Source organism: Salarias fasciatus, chromosome 16 (genome assembly GCF_902148845.1).
Source record: "Salarias fasciatus chromosome 16, fSalaFa1.1, whole genome shotgun sequence".
NCBI lineage: Eukaryota > Metazoa > Chordata > Actinopteri > Blenniiformes > Blenniidae > Salarias > Salarias fasciatus.
Genome location: NC_043760.1, coordinates 27,983,328 through 27,998,029, shown reverse-complemented (window position 1 = coordinate 27,998,029; position 14,702 = coordinate 27,983,328). Strand labels below are relative to the sequence as shown.

The 14,702-nt window shown below is 45.1% G+C and overlaps 1 protein-coding gene across 1 annotated transcript in view; it reads left to right on the top strand.

Annotated features, from left to right (window-relative positions):
- Nucleotides 1-14,702, top strand: part of col4a1 (collagen, type IV, alpha 1) — a 32,717-nt gene that overhangs the window by 3,566 nt on the left and 14,449 nt on the right. The window contains exons 2-3 of the mRNA XM_030112583.1: nucleotides 13,091-13,144; nucleotides 14,587-14,676. Of these exons, the coding sequence (XP_029968443.1) occupies nucleotides 13,091-13,144; nucleotides 14,587-14,676 (144 nt within the window). The remainder of the gene's footprint in view (nucleotides 1-13,090; nucleotides 13,145-14,586; nucleotides 14,677-14,702) is intronic.

Here is a 14,702-nt window from a genome sequence, read left to right as displayed (position 1 = left end):
ACCCCGCTGCTTGTAAAAATGCCTACATTTGGAATAGTTGTGATCGTGTTGGAGTCCGTTATTTTGACAGGCGTCTTTAGGTAGCAGAGATAATTCCCCCCTGGCCATTGTTACTCAAGTACTGTGGCAGATATGCCCTGTTTTCTGCTGGTGTGTGTGTGTGTGTGTGAGTTTCTCCGTGTGTGTTCCCCGTCTGAGCCAAGTGAGGAGGCGATTAAATAAGTGGGCTGAGCGTGTTAAAGCCGTTTTCAGTGGCATTGTTGAAAAGGCTCTCCGTTCTGCTGCAATTTACTTTTCGCACATTAAACACTTCTTTTGTCCAGGGCTAATAATTTCTCCACTTTTCCTTCTTCAGGCTGACCTGGGATAGTTAATACGGGCCGCTTCCCAGAGGAAGTATATTTCTTAGCTGGAAGGTACTATTTAGTCATTTCACTGCGAAAGCGATGAGCCATAAATGTCGTTTGCGGTCAGGATGGAGATGGTGTAATGGATACGTCCGTCTGTCGAGGAGGTGGGAGGTGGAGAGTGATGTAGGAGAAGCCTGTTAGGAGAAGAAGAAGAGAAGGAGGAGGAGGAGGTGGCAAGTTATGAGCCCCACAAGTGCAGGAATGTGTGTCGGAGCCAGAGATGATGCCCCGTAGCCAATCTCTCGGTCACACTACCTGGTCCCCGACCTGCGCCTCCATCGTCTGCTGCCACACAGTCCAGCCAGTGATCGCAGCTTTAGATTTATCTCCTCGAGTTCTTCTTTGTCATTCTTTCTTTTCTCAGCCTGAAAAGGTTTTGGCGGTTTCTTCCTTCAGCTGTCCTGTCGTGTTTCTCACGTCTCGCTTTAGATGTAAAGGACAGATGTGAAGCTGAAGGACAGTGTTTAGCTGAGGTTTCATCACACAGCAAATGTTTGATTGCTCTGTTATAATCCCTCCAGGCAACATTTTGACCAGAGTACTCTTTAAACATGTGGCACGCCAACAGAACGGTGCAGTTGTGAGAGGGAGTTTAGCTCAAATCTGAAAAAGTAAGGAAGATTCCACATCAGATGATTGGTCCCAAACTAAATGGTCTTCACCTGTCAAAGAACCAAATGACCTCCGAACCTTTAGAAGTGCTTCATCCCAACATTCAAGATAACCTTTAATGGAAATCAGCAAGACACCAGAGATACAGGCAGACTGACATTCAGCCTGTTCTCATAAAAAGTCCATCCAAATCAAATAAAGATTAAATCGGACCTGAGTGACATGAAGAGTTTGTGTTGTCTCTTCACTGCAGAACTGAACGTTCCTGAAACTGTATCACTTTCAGTTAAGAAAAAAAAAATCAGAGTGGTTGTATTTTGTTAATCTACTAAAGGTCACTTCACCAAAACCTGTTATGATAAAAGAAAACAAATTACTGCTTCCTTTTCAAGTTTTTAAGACAAAAAAAGTTGAACTTTGATGACCAATTTGTTGAAATAATATTTCAGTTTTTTTTACTCTAAGTATGGATTTTGTTCATTAAACATCACAAACTGATCTAATTAAACTATCATGAGGAAAGAGTTTGTTACAGAGCAAGTTTGACGTCATGCACATAGTGATAAATGTTAAAAAAATATATAAATATGAATAATAAACATATCTGAAATGGGAAAAAACAAATTTTTATTAAAAACTGTTCACTTTAGTCTCATGACACTTCACCACCCCTCTGTGACTGGATGCTGCTGCGGCTTCTTTCATCATTGAAACTTGAGTCTGGAGGATTTACACACACGTTAGTCTATCTTTATGGCCAAAACCAGAACCAACATCAGTGAGACGAAACAAACCAGTACTGCTAGTAACTCACTAACGACTGTAATCAATGGCTGATTATATATAACTTGTGCTGCACTGGTTAAGTTAAAATATGTTCTTCTTCTTAATTGCTCAGTGAAAGTGATCCGTGCACGGAACAGCAGAAAACATGTGGCAGTGTGAGGAAATCTGAGAGAAATGAGCTGAGATATATCACAGCTGGTCAGGTTCACGCTGCAGACGTGGGTCATTTCCCTTCTGACAACCTGGACTTTCCCTCCCCAGAGACACATACAGTATTTCACACTTTTCCTAAATATTGTATGTCTGGGTGCAGGAAAAAAAATCTGTTTTCTGAATACTTTTATAACATTTTGAAACTAAAGTAGACTTTTCAGTGATGGAGACTGTCCAGATTCTTATCTGCCGTCTCATGTTGATGTCTTCATGTATATGTCGGGTGACGGATCCGGTGAAGTTTTAATTTGGTAAAAGACACAAACAAAAGATGCAGTAAAATCTGTATTTTTTTCAGTGCATTAAAAAGAAAAATCCAGATATATTCAGCAGTGACGGGCGAAGGAAAAGGCTCGTCTGTGTTCTGGGTAGATTGAGTTAAGGCCTCGGTGCGACCCAGCAGGGCACATGCTTCATGTTTGTCTCGTGATTAATTAACTGATTATTGGTCGTATACTCGAACGCGGCTCACGTTTTGTGCGGAACCAATCTGAGCTTGTCAGCGGACACGTGTCTTCTCCGAGGCATGTCTGACCAGGATGAATTACCTGGGTCTCTGTGACCTACTTGTCTCGATGCGTGATCTCCTCGCTGGAGCAGAGCTGAGGCTACTCCGATTTTACCAGACACAATAGAACTGGGCTGTAATGGCACGGGACGCGCAGAGGAGAGGAGGACTGATAGAAACAGCAGACTGTGAGTCGGGCTCAGCTGTAATGCAGAAGAACCGGGAGTTCTCCTGTGTCCATGCGAGCCTTGAAGCTCTTTCCTGAAGGAACAGATGCGTTATTCATCTCCTGTGTAGCCCTTTCATGTCCCTGCTGCTGGTTGTGCTCTGTCAACAAAACCCAGAGAGATGTTTTTTAGCCGCCTTCCTGCTGAATTCTTACAAATTGATACTTAATGCGGTCCTCTGGAGGAGGAGGGAGGTTAAGTGGATAACACGGTGTAACATCAGCGCGGAGCTGAGTGGAGGATTACACTTTTAATTGATTTGTCAGGGTTCAACATCCCTGAGGCCTCCGGGTGGTGAAATCTGTGAGCTACAATCTCCTCCAGTGGAGACACTGCAGTGAGGTAATGGCAACGCCGATGATAGAGCCTGCTAGGGAACAGGCGGACGACAGAGGAGATGACTATCTTCTGAAGGCCGTGGCATGAAAATGGGCCTGAAAAGCTCAATTACACATCAGTTAATCGCAGTTCTAAAAATGCTGCAACAAACACCGTCTTTCTCTCGTCCTCGGACATCCGTCTTCCTCACTCTCGAGTCGTGCCGCTTTTTTTCTGTATCGTCTAAAAGCCTTTGTGTTTGCTGAGGATAATGATGAGGAATTTAAAGAGGGTCATTTCCTCTTTGAGAACCAACATGTGTGCCACATGCACGAGTGGAAATGGCCAAATCCTACGAACTGGAGCGTGCACGCACACATATCCTGCACATGCAAACTCCCTGTTGGATGCATTGTATCGGCCTGTCGAGCCCAGTGTCGAATTAGTAACTCACAAACCAGATGCTCCCGTTTTATTTGTGCTTTGGGTTTCTATTTAAATGCAAGTTTTGTTGTGATAATTTTTTTTTTTAACTTGGTGCTAATGCTGGCCTGCATGTTGGTCCAGAAGTATAAAATAAGTCAACACCTCATGGATTGATTGCACAAACATCCACGTCCTCCAGGGGACGAGTACACATGGCTTTGGTTTTTCCTCTGACTTCTGATGAATTTTCCACTATGAAGTGCTTCAATAGTTTCTTTATGGATTAGCAAACGTCTTTGCTACACACACTGAGAGTTCCCACACAATGGTTCACATGACTTTACAGATGGTTCTTTAGTTTTGTTCACGTTTTGCTTCAGTAAACTGCCATAAAGCTTCAGTCTCTACATTTATGTTTGAAATGGTTATGGCCCATTATGGATATCACAAACCGCTCAGGCTCCTCATTTTAAACACGAAAGTGATTCTAGACGTGCGTTTGTGTGAGAACGTCTCAGTCGGACAGAATTTGGCGGCTGCCGAAGTCACGGAGGTCGCCGCTTGTCCTCACGTGCTGACGTTATTCCCAGATACCAGAGCACTCTTGAGACAGACGCGGGGCCGACCCAGCCCCTTCTTGTCTTTGTGAGCATAAAAGGCAAGGAAGAGGCCTTCCTCCTCGGAGAAAGAATGGCTTCCGAAGCCCTGCATCCTGTGCCACGCCGCTGCACATTCACTGAGGAGCCACAGGCAGAGCTGAAGTGCTCATGGACTCAACTGGCCCTTTCTCAAAGAAAACAAACATCTTAACAGAGTCATTGTTGCCCCCAGTTTTCCATCGCCACCCCCAGACCATTTTCTCCCACTCGCTGCCTCCAGGGCGGATCTGTTAGCGAAGCGAACGTGCAGGAATCATTCTTCATTATTTCGATGTATTTGATTTCCAGACCTCAAAATGATTTACCTTTCAAATAAGTTGTGCAAAGGTGGAGAGTCTTTGAATCGATGTTTGGGTGGATTTGACCAGTGTGGATCCCGGGGGACTTGCAGAGGAATGTTTTTCAGCTTTTCTTGTCGTGTTTTTTTGTTTTTTTTTTTCTTTCAATGCTTGTGTGGAACAATAATGGCCCAGACCAGCGATGTGTGGGCACGTGAACAGAGCGCTGCTTAGAAACCAAAAAGTCCATCTCTCCCACTGGCAGAAACAACTCGACCCAAACAAAACCTCTCAGTGCGCACGCCAGGCTTCTGACGCCTCAGACTTCAGGTTTCTGTGAGAGGGCTGCAGCACCGTCGACATTCGAGTGCGAAAAAGTTTCTCTGAACAAAGAGACGGCTTGAGGGCAGGGGTGGAGCGCTCACACCGTGCATGTGTGTGTGTGTGCAGTGGTTAGAGCAGGAAAAGTCCCCTGTCATGCCTCTAGATTAGCAAGGAGCCCGCTCTAATTGCTTAACAAGGTAGCGATTCATCCACGTTCTCATCCGTGCACACAGACGCTGAAGAAGAGCTGCGTTATCTGGATGACCTTTATATTCACCGCTCCGTTTGAGCGTCCCAATCCCCTCTAATGGTCAGAGCAGAGGTCAGAGGTCAACAGGATGATCCCCAGAGTGCCATGTGACTGGTCAAGAGGGTCCCTGACAGACGGGCTGATTAGGAGAGGTCAGCCACCAGCGTTATTCAGCTGCAGCACCGCCAAAAGTTGTGGTTTTGGTGCTGGTAACGACATAAAACTACAAAAAAAAAAAAATGTCAGAATGAACTAATTGATGCTGGAATTTCCCTGTATTCCTCTGTGTGGAGTGCACGTGTTGTACATCTACACATACACACACACACGATACACACACTGGGACAAGCAGCACAGCCTGAGAAGTCATGTACAGCAATTTTCCCATTTACTGAGCTAAATATGCGACCGGCGCTGTGCTGCTGTACGCTGCTTCATGTCAGCAGGCAAGAGACACATGTTCAGTCCTTCCCTCGGTCCCAGAGGGCGAGCGGTGCTGTGCTGCTCTCTCCACCCCGGATCGCTCCAGTGGGCTTCAGATTTTCTCACTTATATGAAACATTTTCACTCAAAGTGGTTTACAGTTCTGGTTGCATTCAGCACACAACAGCCACAGCGGCGGTGGAACATTCTCAGCCTTCAGCTAGGGCGATCCAGGTTCAGTGTTTGAAGACGATCCACTTTACCCACTGATCTGAGATGCATTTTCACTTGCATTCAGGGAATACCATGTAATACATAATGTATAATGATATTGATTTTGTTTTCCACAGTAATTCTTTTAAGGGGAAAGTCGACATTCGCCTGTCGCTTCTCAGTTGGTACAGTTTCTGCAGCCTGGCATTTTTTCACAAAGTCTCTCTCACAGTCTGGATCTGACGCCGTGTGTATTTTATAGTGAGAGCTAAGAGCTTGCTTTGACTTTAGCATCTTGTTGCAGTCATCTTTTCATCCTCCAGTGCATCCTCCAGTGGACAGATTGTGAATAGCAGTTAGTTCTGTTAAAAAAAAAAACTGCTCTTGACTCCTTTATAGTGAGGCAAATTGGATTTAAATTTAAGGGTTACGACTGTGAATTTTGCTCATTTCTTAACTCTGAGGCCCCATAATTCCTTGCAGTTGGATTTCTTTGGTCCACATTTTGACGACAGGCAGTATTGACCTGGTCAGGTTTGGTCATGCATGAACACACTGGTGACCGACTGGTGAGGTTTGAGAGTTTTCTTCTGTGTGTGTGTGTGTGTGTTCCTGTGTGTTTTTAGACACAGAGACTTGTGCTTTAGTCATTCCGCGTGTTTTCTTAAAATGTTCCACTTTCCCAGGGAAACATAAGGATTTGACAAACTTGCCAAGTGTTTTTATTTCAGACTTTTGCGAAGTCTGGTCTTCATTTTATTTACATCCATGGCATGTGTGCAAATGTAACTCCTGAGTTTTCAGTGCAGGGCCTCTGTGTGTGTGTGTGTGTGTGTGGGAACAGCCCTGTTCGAATGCATCTGCTTTTGGTTACAGAAGCCCTGAATTATTTGTGTGGTGCAGATGAATACCTGCTGCCTTCAGCCTGAACAGGACATGTTTTACATCAGGCTGGACTCAGAGAATAAGTGCAGGTCTCTTAAATGTAGGAAACAGAAAACACGGCTTTACTTTATTGCAGCATGTGAGTATAATATGTCTCCAGGCATATGACTCTCATCTCGGCCTTATATTTCTCTCCTGCACTGAAGTGGAACTACTGTGTGTCATTTGAACATGTTCCTGAAGACTGGAGGTTGAAGGACTCTGGAGCGAGTTTTGAATTAAAAGTTGCGGATTTTTCCCAGCATTCAGCAGGTGTGGCTGTTTCCCCTGTCACAGCTTGGTAAATATTTATTTCTATATAATAAAAAGATTTGGGAATAACATTAATCTTGTTAATTAATTCAATATGTTCATACATGGATAAATGAATGTTACCATAACAGTCGTTTGTAGAGATTACAAAAGTTTTGTTAAACACTTTTAAAATGAGCCCACAAACCTTATTTGTCACTGACCCGTGAAAAATGCGGCTTCACACCTTTTGTGCACGTGCAGCGCGCTCTGACACAGACACACACTCACGCCTGTTTACAGAGCGAGTTGCACCAGGAGCCTCGTCTTCCAAGTATGGCAGTCGGACAGAGAGGCTCCCCTCCTCCTCCTCCTCCTCCTCCTCCTCCTCCTCCTTCGCTCCTGTTCTCTGGTCTGAGGACCAGACAAGGCCAGGAATGCTCCACCCTGCACAGGCTGGGAAAACGTATCCATCCTCCTCCACTCATCTTTTTATTATTTCAGTCCATCTCTCCGTCTTTCTGTCTTTCTCCAGCTGTTACAGTGTGTGACGCTGTGTGAGAACGACAGTCGCACCTGGGACCTTTTTTTTAAAACACAAACACACAGAAATCACAGAGGAGCTGAAACAACAATCTAATTTTAATGGTGTTTAAAACAGCGGAGTGGCATTTGTTTCCTTGTTGTTTCATTATGCTGTTACTCCCTTCGTTAAAAGGTACCACGCTGTCTGAATTGGCTCCGTAATCGTCGGGTTTAGTGCCGCTCAATGAGCCTCGCTGCCAACTGAGATCAGTTCAACGTTTATGGAGTAAAGCTACCGCAATCATCCCCATATGTAGGCTTCTACCGGGGGATTTAATGCCAAAACTAGGTCTTTTAAAAGTTATGAATTCTGCTGTGTCGCCCAGCAAAGGGTTAAAACCACACAAACACCCTGAGGGAGAAAATGCCCTTTGAAAATGTTCCTGTTATTTCAGTCAGTTCACAAAAGGACCCAGATGTTTGTGTGAGAGTCCGCCGGCTTTTAGGAGCATTTACAACGCTGCAAAATATTTACTGTCGGGACGCTCGGCCAGAATCTCATCGGATGTCATTAAGGGCAATTAGGTGAGCCAAGCCGAAGACTCCCAAAACACAGCCGAGTGTAAACCCATGTGAATCCACGTGACGCAACGTCATGACCCACCAGGATGGTTGAGCTGGTGTTTTTCTACAAACGCTTGAGAAATTATGTGGCAATTTGAATTTCCGCTTCTACACCAAAGCAAAACCACAGAATTAGAAAGATTCTGTGTGTAAACTTCACCGTAAGTTTTCTTTCCCTGGAATCAGTGAGCTTAAAGAAAGAGTACTGACATTCTGCACTCAAGTGAAAGAAGCTTTATGTTTAAAAGATTTGTTATCTCTGCTGTGTGAGATCTGAGTTTGTGTCTTGTGTGAAGGGAATTCATTTAATATAGTATTTAACAGGATGATGAGGACAACCTGCAGCCGCTCTGTCTGTCTTCCTGCTGTGAGTGGATTTATTACATCTGGTGGTTTGATCCCCGTCTGTGATCCGTGTGTTGAATTGTCTTTGGACGAGACGCTGAACCCTGAGCTTTGTTACCCATGCAGGTTTATCGCACAGCAGTTTTTGCTATTGATCTGTGATTTGGAGGCCAACTGTAAAGTACCTCAGCATTTCTAATATGAGGAAAACACAATATATATATTTGAAGTCCATTCACCATTCAGCCATGTTTAGGATGGATGGAGGAAGAAGAGGGATCACGGAATGACGAACCCTCCTCAAGAGGTTTGTCAGATGGTCCAGCGGTGCTGGGAGGTTTAGGTTATGGCAGGAATGCGATGTCGTTTGAGAAGTTGTACACGACTCTGAGCAGATGTTGCTGCGATCTTCAGCTTTAGACTCCAGGAAGCTTCCAGCTGCTGTAAATGTTCCAGGCTGAAGTGAAGCTCACGTGTCTGCTCTCGCAACAACGAGTCCACCTGTCATACCGCCGGACTCATCCCTGAAAGCAATCTGTAATGACAAACGTGTCTTTGTGAAATTATCCTATCAAAACATCAAAATAGCAGTCCGTCCACGGTTCCCATTCTGCAAAAATATTTATTTAATTAAAAAAAAGGGAGAGGTCAGGAGTGCAGTTTCCCCCCTCTTGGTTAGGAAAGAGCATCTTGATTAGTTGTGGCGAGGTTTGGATCACGGTGGAGTCATTGTGTACATAAAGCGGAAAAAAAAAGACACACAAGAGGCCACAAACTAAGCAAAATCAACAGTTACAGTGGAGGTGAGAGATCACGTCTTAAACATGAAGCTTCAGACTGTTTTGCCCAGCGTATAAATATCTGCTTCCCTGAACCTGTGATAAGATCAGAACTCCAAAATGGATCTCCTCATTTGCTGTTTCCATGGTTTCACCGGCAAAATATTTCTGTTAACATGAACAAAAAAGGCTTTGAAGATATTAGAGTTAGTTTCATGACATTTTTTTTTTTTTTAAACCCGCCTCGTGACGCTCGTTCAGCCACAGATTCACTGCTATAACTCTGTTTCCTAATGGCATTATGTAACAGCTCTTTACGCTCAGCCCTGGTTTACATTGAGAGTGTTTATGTATAAGTCGGGCTGTCTGGATGAGCGTCGCTTGCTGGATGAGACTCTTCTTCTCTAAGCAAACATGACTCATCACTTCCTCTCCCCGGGGCTCATCTCCTCTCTGGATGCTCACGTCTGATGACGCAGACTTATTGAGCAAGAGTCTGTTGAGACATCGAGTCTTTTAGGAAATAATCCCACGCACCTGGAATGCAACGAGTCCCAGAATTCATCAGTGCACATGATGCGGGCCTCGGCGCCGGCAGACGTCGTCTCGATTCTCTACGGTTTGGAGACGAAGGCGTCTGCCCTCCAGCCTGCCATCAGAGTGGCGTAAACACTCCTCCGGGACACGTAATCCCGACAGAGGGTTCCAGGATCTGATAGGCTTCACCCAAAGCCCGGTGACTCACTTCTGTTAAACAATCAATTTACTCCATGAGACGAGGCTGTTGTGGCAGAGCAGCATCCTCCTCATTTCTTCGTTTTACGAGTCCCGACTGTTGCACACACGAATATTGTCGAGCTTTTTCTCAGCATCTCATGCAACATTTATCAATTTACTGCACACAGAAAGCAGATGTGAGGGTTGTAAACAGCCGTTGATAAATATGATCAGAATGAGAAGATGGGAAGAAAATTTAACACAAGAGGACTGATTATGAAATAATGTCTTTCCTGGTAAAAGATCAGGTCAAAGTCAGGCGACCAAGTCATCTCATTTAGTAGGAGAGCTGCTTTTGTCCTCTATCAAGCCTTTGAAAAGAGAATATCATGTGGAATCTATACTGTTTTTACAAGAGAAGTCAAAGCCACAGTTCATGTTTCATAGATACAAATTAAATTGCATTATTTCCATCTTCACATGGTGTGTTCAGATTTAGTTTGTCATGAAAGGTGACAGGAAGGTGAGTTGATTTATCTTAACGGATGGATTATTAAAGCTTTTATTACAATGTCACATTCATCATCGATGATTGTAAGATAAGAAACTTTCCAAAGGTCCATTTCTTGTGCTTGAATTTTAATAAGCAGCATTTTAATCTGTTGCAATGATTAAAGACAAATTGACTGCTGTAAGAGAAGTGATAGAACTGATATTGAAATAGAAGCAGCAGCAGGATCAAGCAGACAAAGAACCATATAGTATCTGTTAAAATGTATTTCAAGACAATTTCTGTCTTTGTTCCTTTTCGGGTTCAATCTGCATTTCATCTCTGATGTGTGAGCAGAGTATTCATGTTAGGAATCACGCCGTCTTGTGCGAGCAGGCTCATCACGGCTCACGCTGTCCTGCGTGTTCATGAGGTCTGATGCCGATAAGATCCTCCTGCCATCTGATAGGCGGCGGGACATTCAGCCCCTCCGAGGCTGTGAGAGTCATCACGGAGACACTGTCTTTGTGCGGCTGTCAGCCGGGGCGTTGTGCCTCTTCTCCTCTCTGCTGTTTGGGTTTATGACGAGGCGTGTCGGATGAAGAAGGAAAACAAACAGGAGGACTGGGAGAAAAGCCGCTGTGATCTACCTGCAGATTACCAGCAGCAGACGGTTCAGCTCTCGCTGTGCCGTCCGTCTTGGAATTTCCCGTCTCGTTTGTACAGTGTGTTTGAGTTTTGTGTTCAAAGCAAATTGCAAAAAACTCCAGACGAAGAGCAACAGGTGGATGAGGAAGACAGCTGTGATCTTCTTCAGCGCTGTATTAGGATGCTTTAACTCCCCTTGTAGAGTCGCCAGAAACCCTGTCAACCCCGCGCCAGGAGCCCTGATCACTACAAGCCAGCAGTTCAGTCATAATAAAACACACATGTTCATCATTCTCAGAGGCAGTCCTGCCTTCCTCTGTTTGTCTTTTGACACTAATCTGATCTAAAGCAGGTGTGCCTTAAGCTTCCTGTGGCACGGCGAGAAAGAAAAAACAATTAAGCAGCATAAGTGGTGAAGTGAGAAGGAGTGAGTGAGAAATGTTTTACAGGGTAGAAATAAGAAATAAGTTTGCTTGCAGCCGGCCACACATGAACACCACAGCGGAGAACAAGTGCACAGGGACCGGGCGTCAGAGCTGGAGCTGGAAGTCCTGAGAACAGAGGCTGCTCGCTGGGTTTCCCATGCTTTCAGGGTCACACATTGATTCAGTTATTAGGTATGTTGGAATGGAAGTGGCCAGACAAACAGTAAAGCTATGCATTAAATTACAGAAAATGTAAAATTAAGAATGACTTATGGACGGTATTAAATGTCAGGTTTCGTGGGCTGAATAATATCACAGCCATGTAGTTGTGTGTGTGTGTGTGTAGTGTGTGTGTGTGTGTGTGTGTGTGTGTGAGAGAGAGAACGTGAGACAGACAGAAATATGTGTGGGCAGTGGAGCTGTGTACTCTCCCCTCAGTCGTTGCAGTCAGTCCAACGCACTGACAGGCTTTTGGCCGGACGCCTCACACGTGAGTCCGGCAACAGCTGGACGATGGAGAGAAGAAGGACGAGCGGAGCGAAGGAGAGAGAGAGACAGAGCCAAAGGCAGTGCGGGCCAGTTCCCAGGCTTTGGCCTCCAGAGACCCCGGAGGAGAGGAAGCGGGGTGGGGGTCGGAGGAGGAGGGGGGGTGTGATGGCTGGAACCAGCTGCAGTGATGTTCCCCCGGCCGGCAAACAGTTCTGCAGAACTCATCGCCGATCGCTGGATGAGGCTGAAAAGAAACCTCGATTCTTCTGGTTCCTGATTCGATCAGAGCCGAAAATGAAGGAGCAGCAGATAATAAAGCGACGCAGTGTTGTGAGGAGTCACAGCTGCGTTCAGCTCTGCACGACCTTTGAATGAGCCTGTTTACGTGACGTTATGGAGGTCGCAGCCTCTACAAAGCTTTATTCAGTGGAGTCGCTCTCAGCTGAATGTGGATGAACGCAGGTCACCTGTCGGAGAAAACACAGCCCTGGATTCAAACCTCTGATCTCTCATAACCACTACTCCACTGTGTCACCCAAGCAGTAAACAGATAACTGCAAGAATCAGATCTGACCTGACTGCATGCTCTTCAGAGATGTCAGACTGAATAAATTCTGGTTTATACTCTATTGTTGGATTTTTCTGAAAACATTCACATGTATCTATGTAGATGGGCTTAAAGTTGTCATAAAAATCAACAGGAAATAAGTCTCTTCTTCTCTCCAGAAGTTTGCCTTCCACTGCTGCTCGTCATGTTTGTTGTCTTCTGGCTGTGTATGTGTCATGGTTTTGTTCAGATCATGTCAGACAAAGCTGTTTACATGTTCTCCTAAATAAAAAATCAAATTGGATAATGATCAGGCTGATGAGGATGAACAGACTCGCTGCTCTTGTCAGGAGATGTGAGTCACTGGGTGTTCAGTTCAATCACATGTGGACTATGGAAGGACTCAAGAATACATGGATTAAAAAAAACATCTTTGCACAGGGAGAACATGCAAACTCCACAGAGAAACCCCCACTAACTGGACATGGCCTCTGTCGTCCTCAGACCTCTCAGACCCCTCTGCACAGTGAGAGGCTACAGATTGATTTGCTGCCCCCATGAGGGCAAAAACAAAGTTTCACATTCAACTGAGTCCAGTTGCACAAACACAGGCTTCTTCCGAGAGTTGTTTCTTCCACGCGATGCTCCATTTACCTTTATGTCTGTCTCCATCCTCAGGGCTGCGGTACCTCATGTGGAAAATGTGACTGCAGTGGCGTAAAAGGAGCAAAGGTGAGATTTTCTTTGCTGAAGGATTCCCCTCAATATCCTCCACTGGTGTCCCATAAGAACAGGAGTTTGAACTCGACAGAGTGCAGGGTCTGCAGGTCAGCAGCGAGATGTGAGGAGTGACATGTCCTTACCGAGGGGGTCGGCGGGAGCTGGAGCCGGGCCCGGGTGGAAACGCGGGACTTGCAGCTCAGTCACGGAGCCGAGACCCGGACGGGAACACGGATCAGGCTGAATCAGAGCGTGTCAGGACACACAGCTGGCCTGGAGCTCTTTTTCCCATCACCACAGGGGGGAAGCTCTCAGAGTTATCGCTGCACAGGTTGTTCAGACTTTAGCCTTGAGGAAACGAGCTGTTCTTACTCAAACATTATTGTTAATCTCATTCAAATCCTTTATTTGCTGATTGGGAAATCAGTTGGATGTGAAAGCATCTTTCCTTGTCTACAGACAGCTGCTTGGACCCAGAAAAATCTGTGTTATTATCTCTGATGAGAAAATCTGAAAACAAAATCTTCTTTTACGACTATAAAACCACTATAAAAGACCCAAACTGTAAAAGTACCCTGAGTTAAATTCTATCACTTAAATGTACAAAACTCATAAAGTTTGATTGGACATTTTGCCATCCAAGATAAGCATCTTTCTCTCACATTTCAGACTTTTTAGATTCATTGTAAAGACCAGTGACAGTAACTATGTCATTGTTTTGTGTGTTAAAGAATTTGGGAACCGACTCTTGAAGTTATTACATCTCTGTGGATTTACGTATGTCTCATGCCATCTGTCTACTCTTTGCCCCGGTTCGGCCTTCTGAGGCTCATTTTCACAGCAGCAGTCACCAAATTCACTCCACAGCAGCAGATGCACGGACCGTGTTTGGTGGAGTTTGGCCGATCACTGCGGTTTCAAAGCACCTCAGTGTTTTCCAAGCTGCTGACCGAACCCAAAGCCTCATCTGAGCCTCGTTTCCAGTGAAACGCTTTCCTCGTATTGCCCAACAGAACTTGTCACAGTGACCTTGCGTCAGGTGTTTTGTTCTGGGAACGGACAGCAGCCCTGTCAGTGTGGCTGTTGTTGTTTTGCTGTTGCCACGTTTTTTTCATGACTGTCTGTCGATGAGAAGATTACCAGGAGACAAACTGTCCCTCTTGGAGCAGTGCTGCCATCTAGCGGCTGACAGTGGAACATATGTGGGTCAGTTTAAGGACACTGAAGGAGGCTGTGTTGGGGTTGATGTTGAGACGCTGTATAAAATCATTATTCATATTGTTAGATGCATTTTCAAGTTAATCATTGTGCATTTTTGCCGAGTTGGATCCAAGAATCAACATTTCCAATAATATCTTAAGTTTGCTTATACATGACTGGTGGACTAATTCAAATAGTTTTTGTAAATTGTTGTTCCATAAACCCATTTTCATGAAGCTCCTGCTCTGTGACAGGGTGAGCGAGGGTTTCCTGGTCTTCAAGGCAACATGGGCTTCCCGGGGATGCAGGGCCATGAGGGGCCAGCTGGGCCCATGGGCCCCAAGGTGAGTGAACCTCTGAGGCACATCAG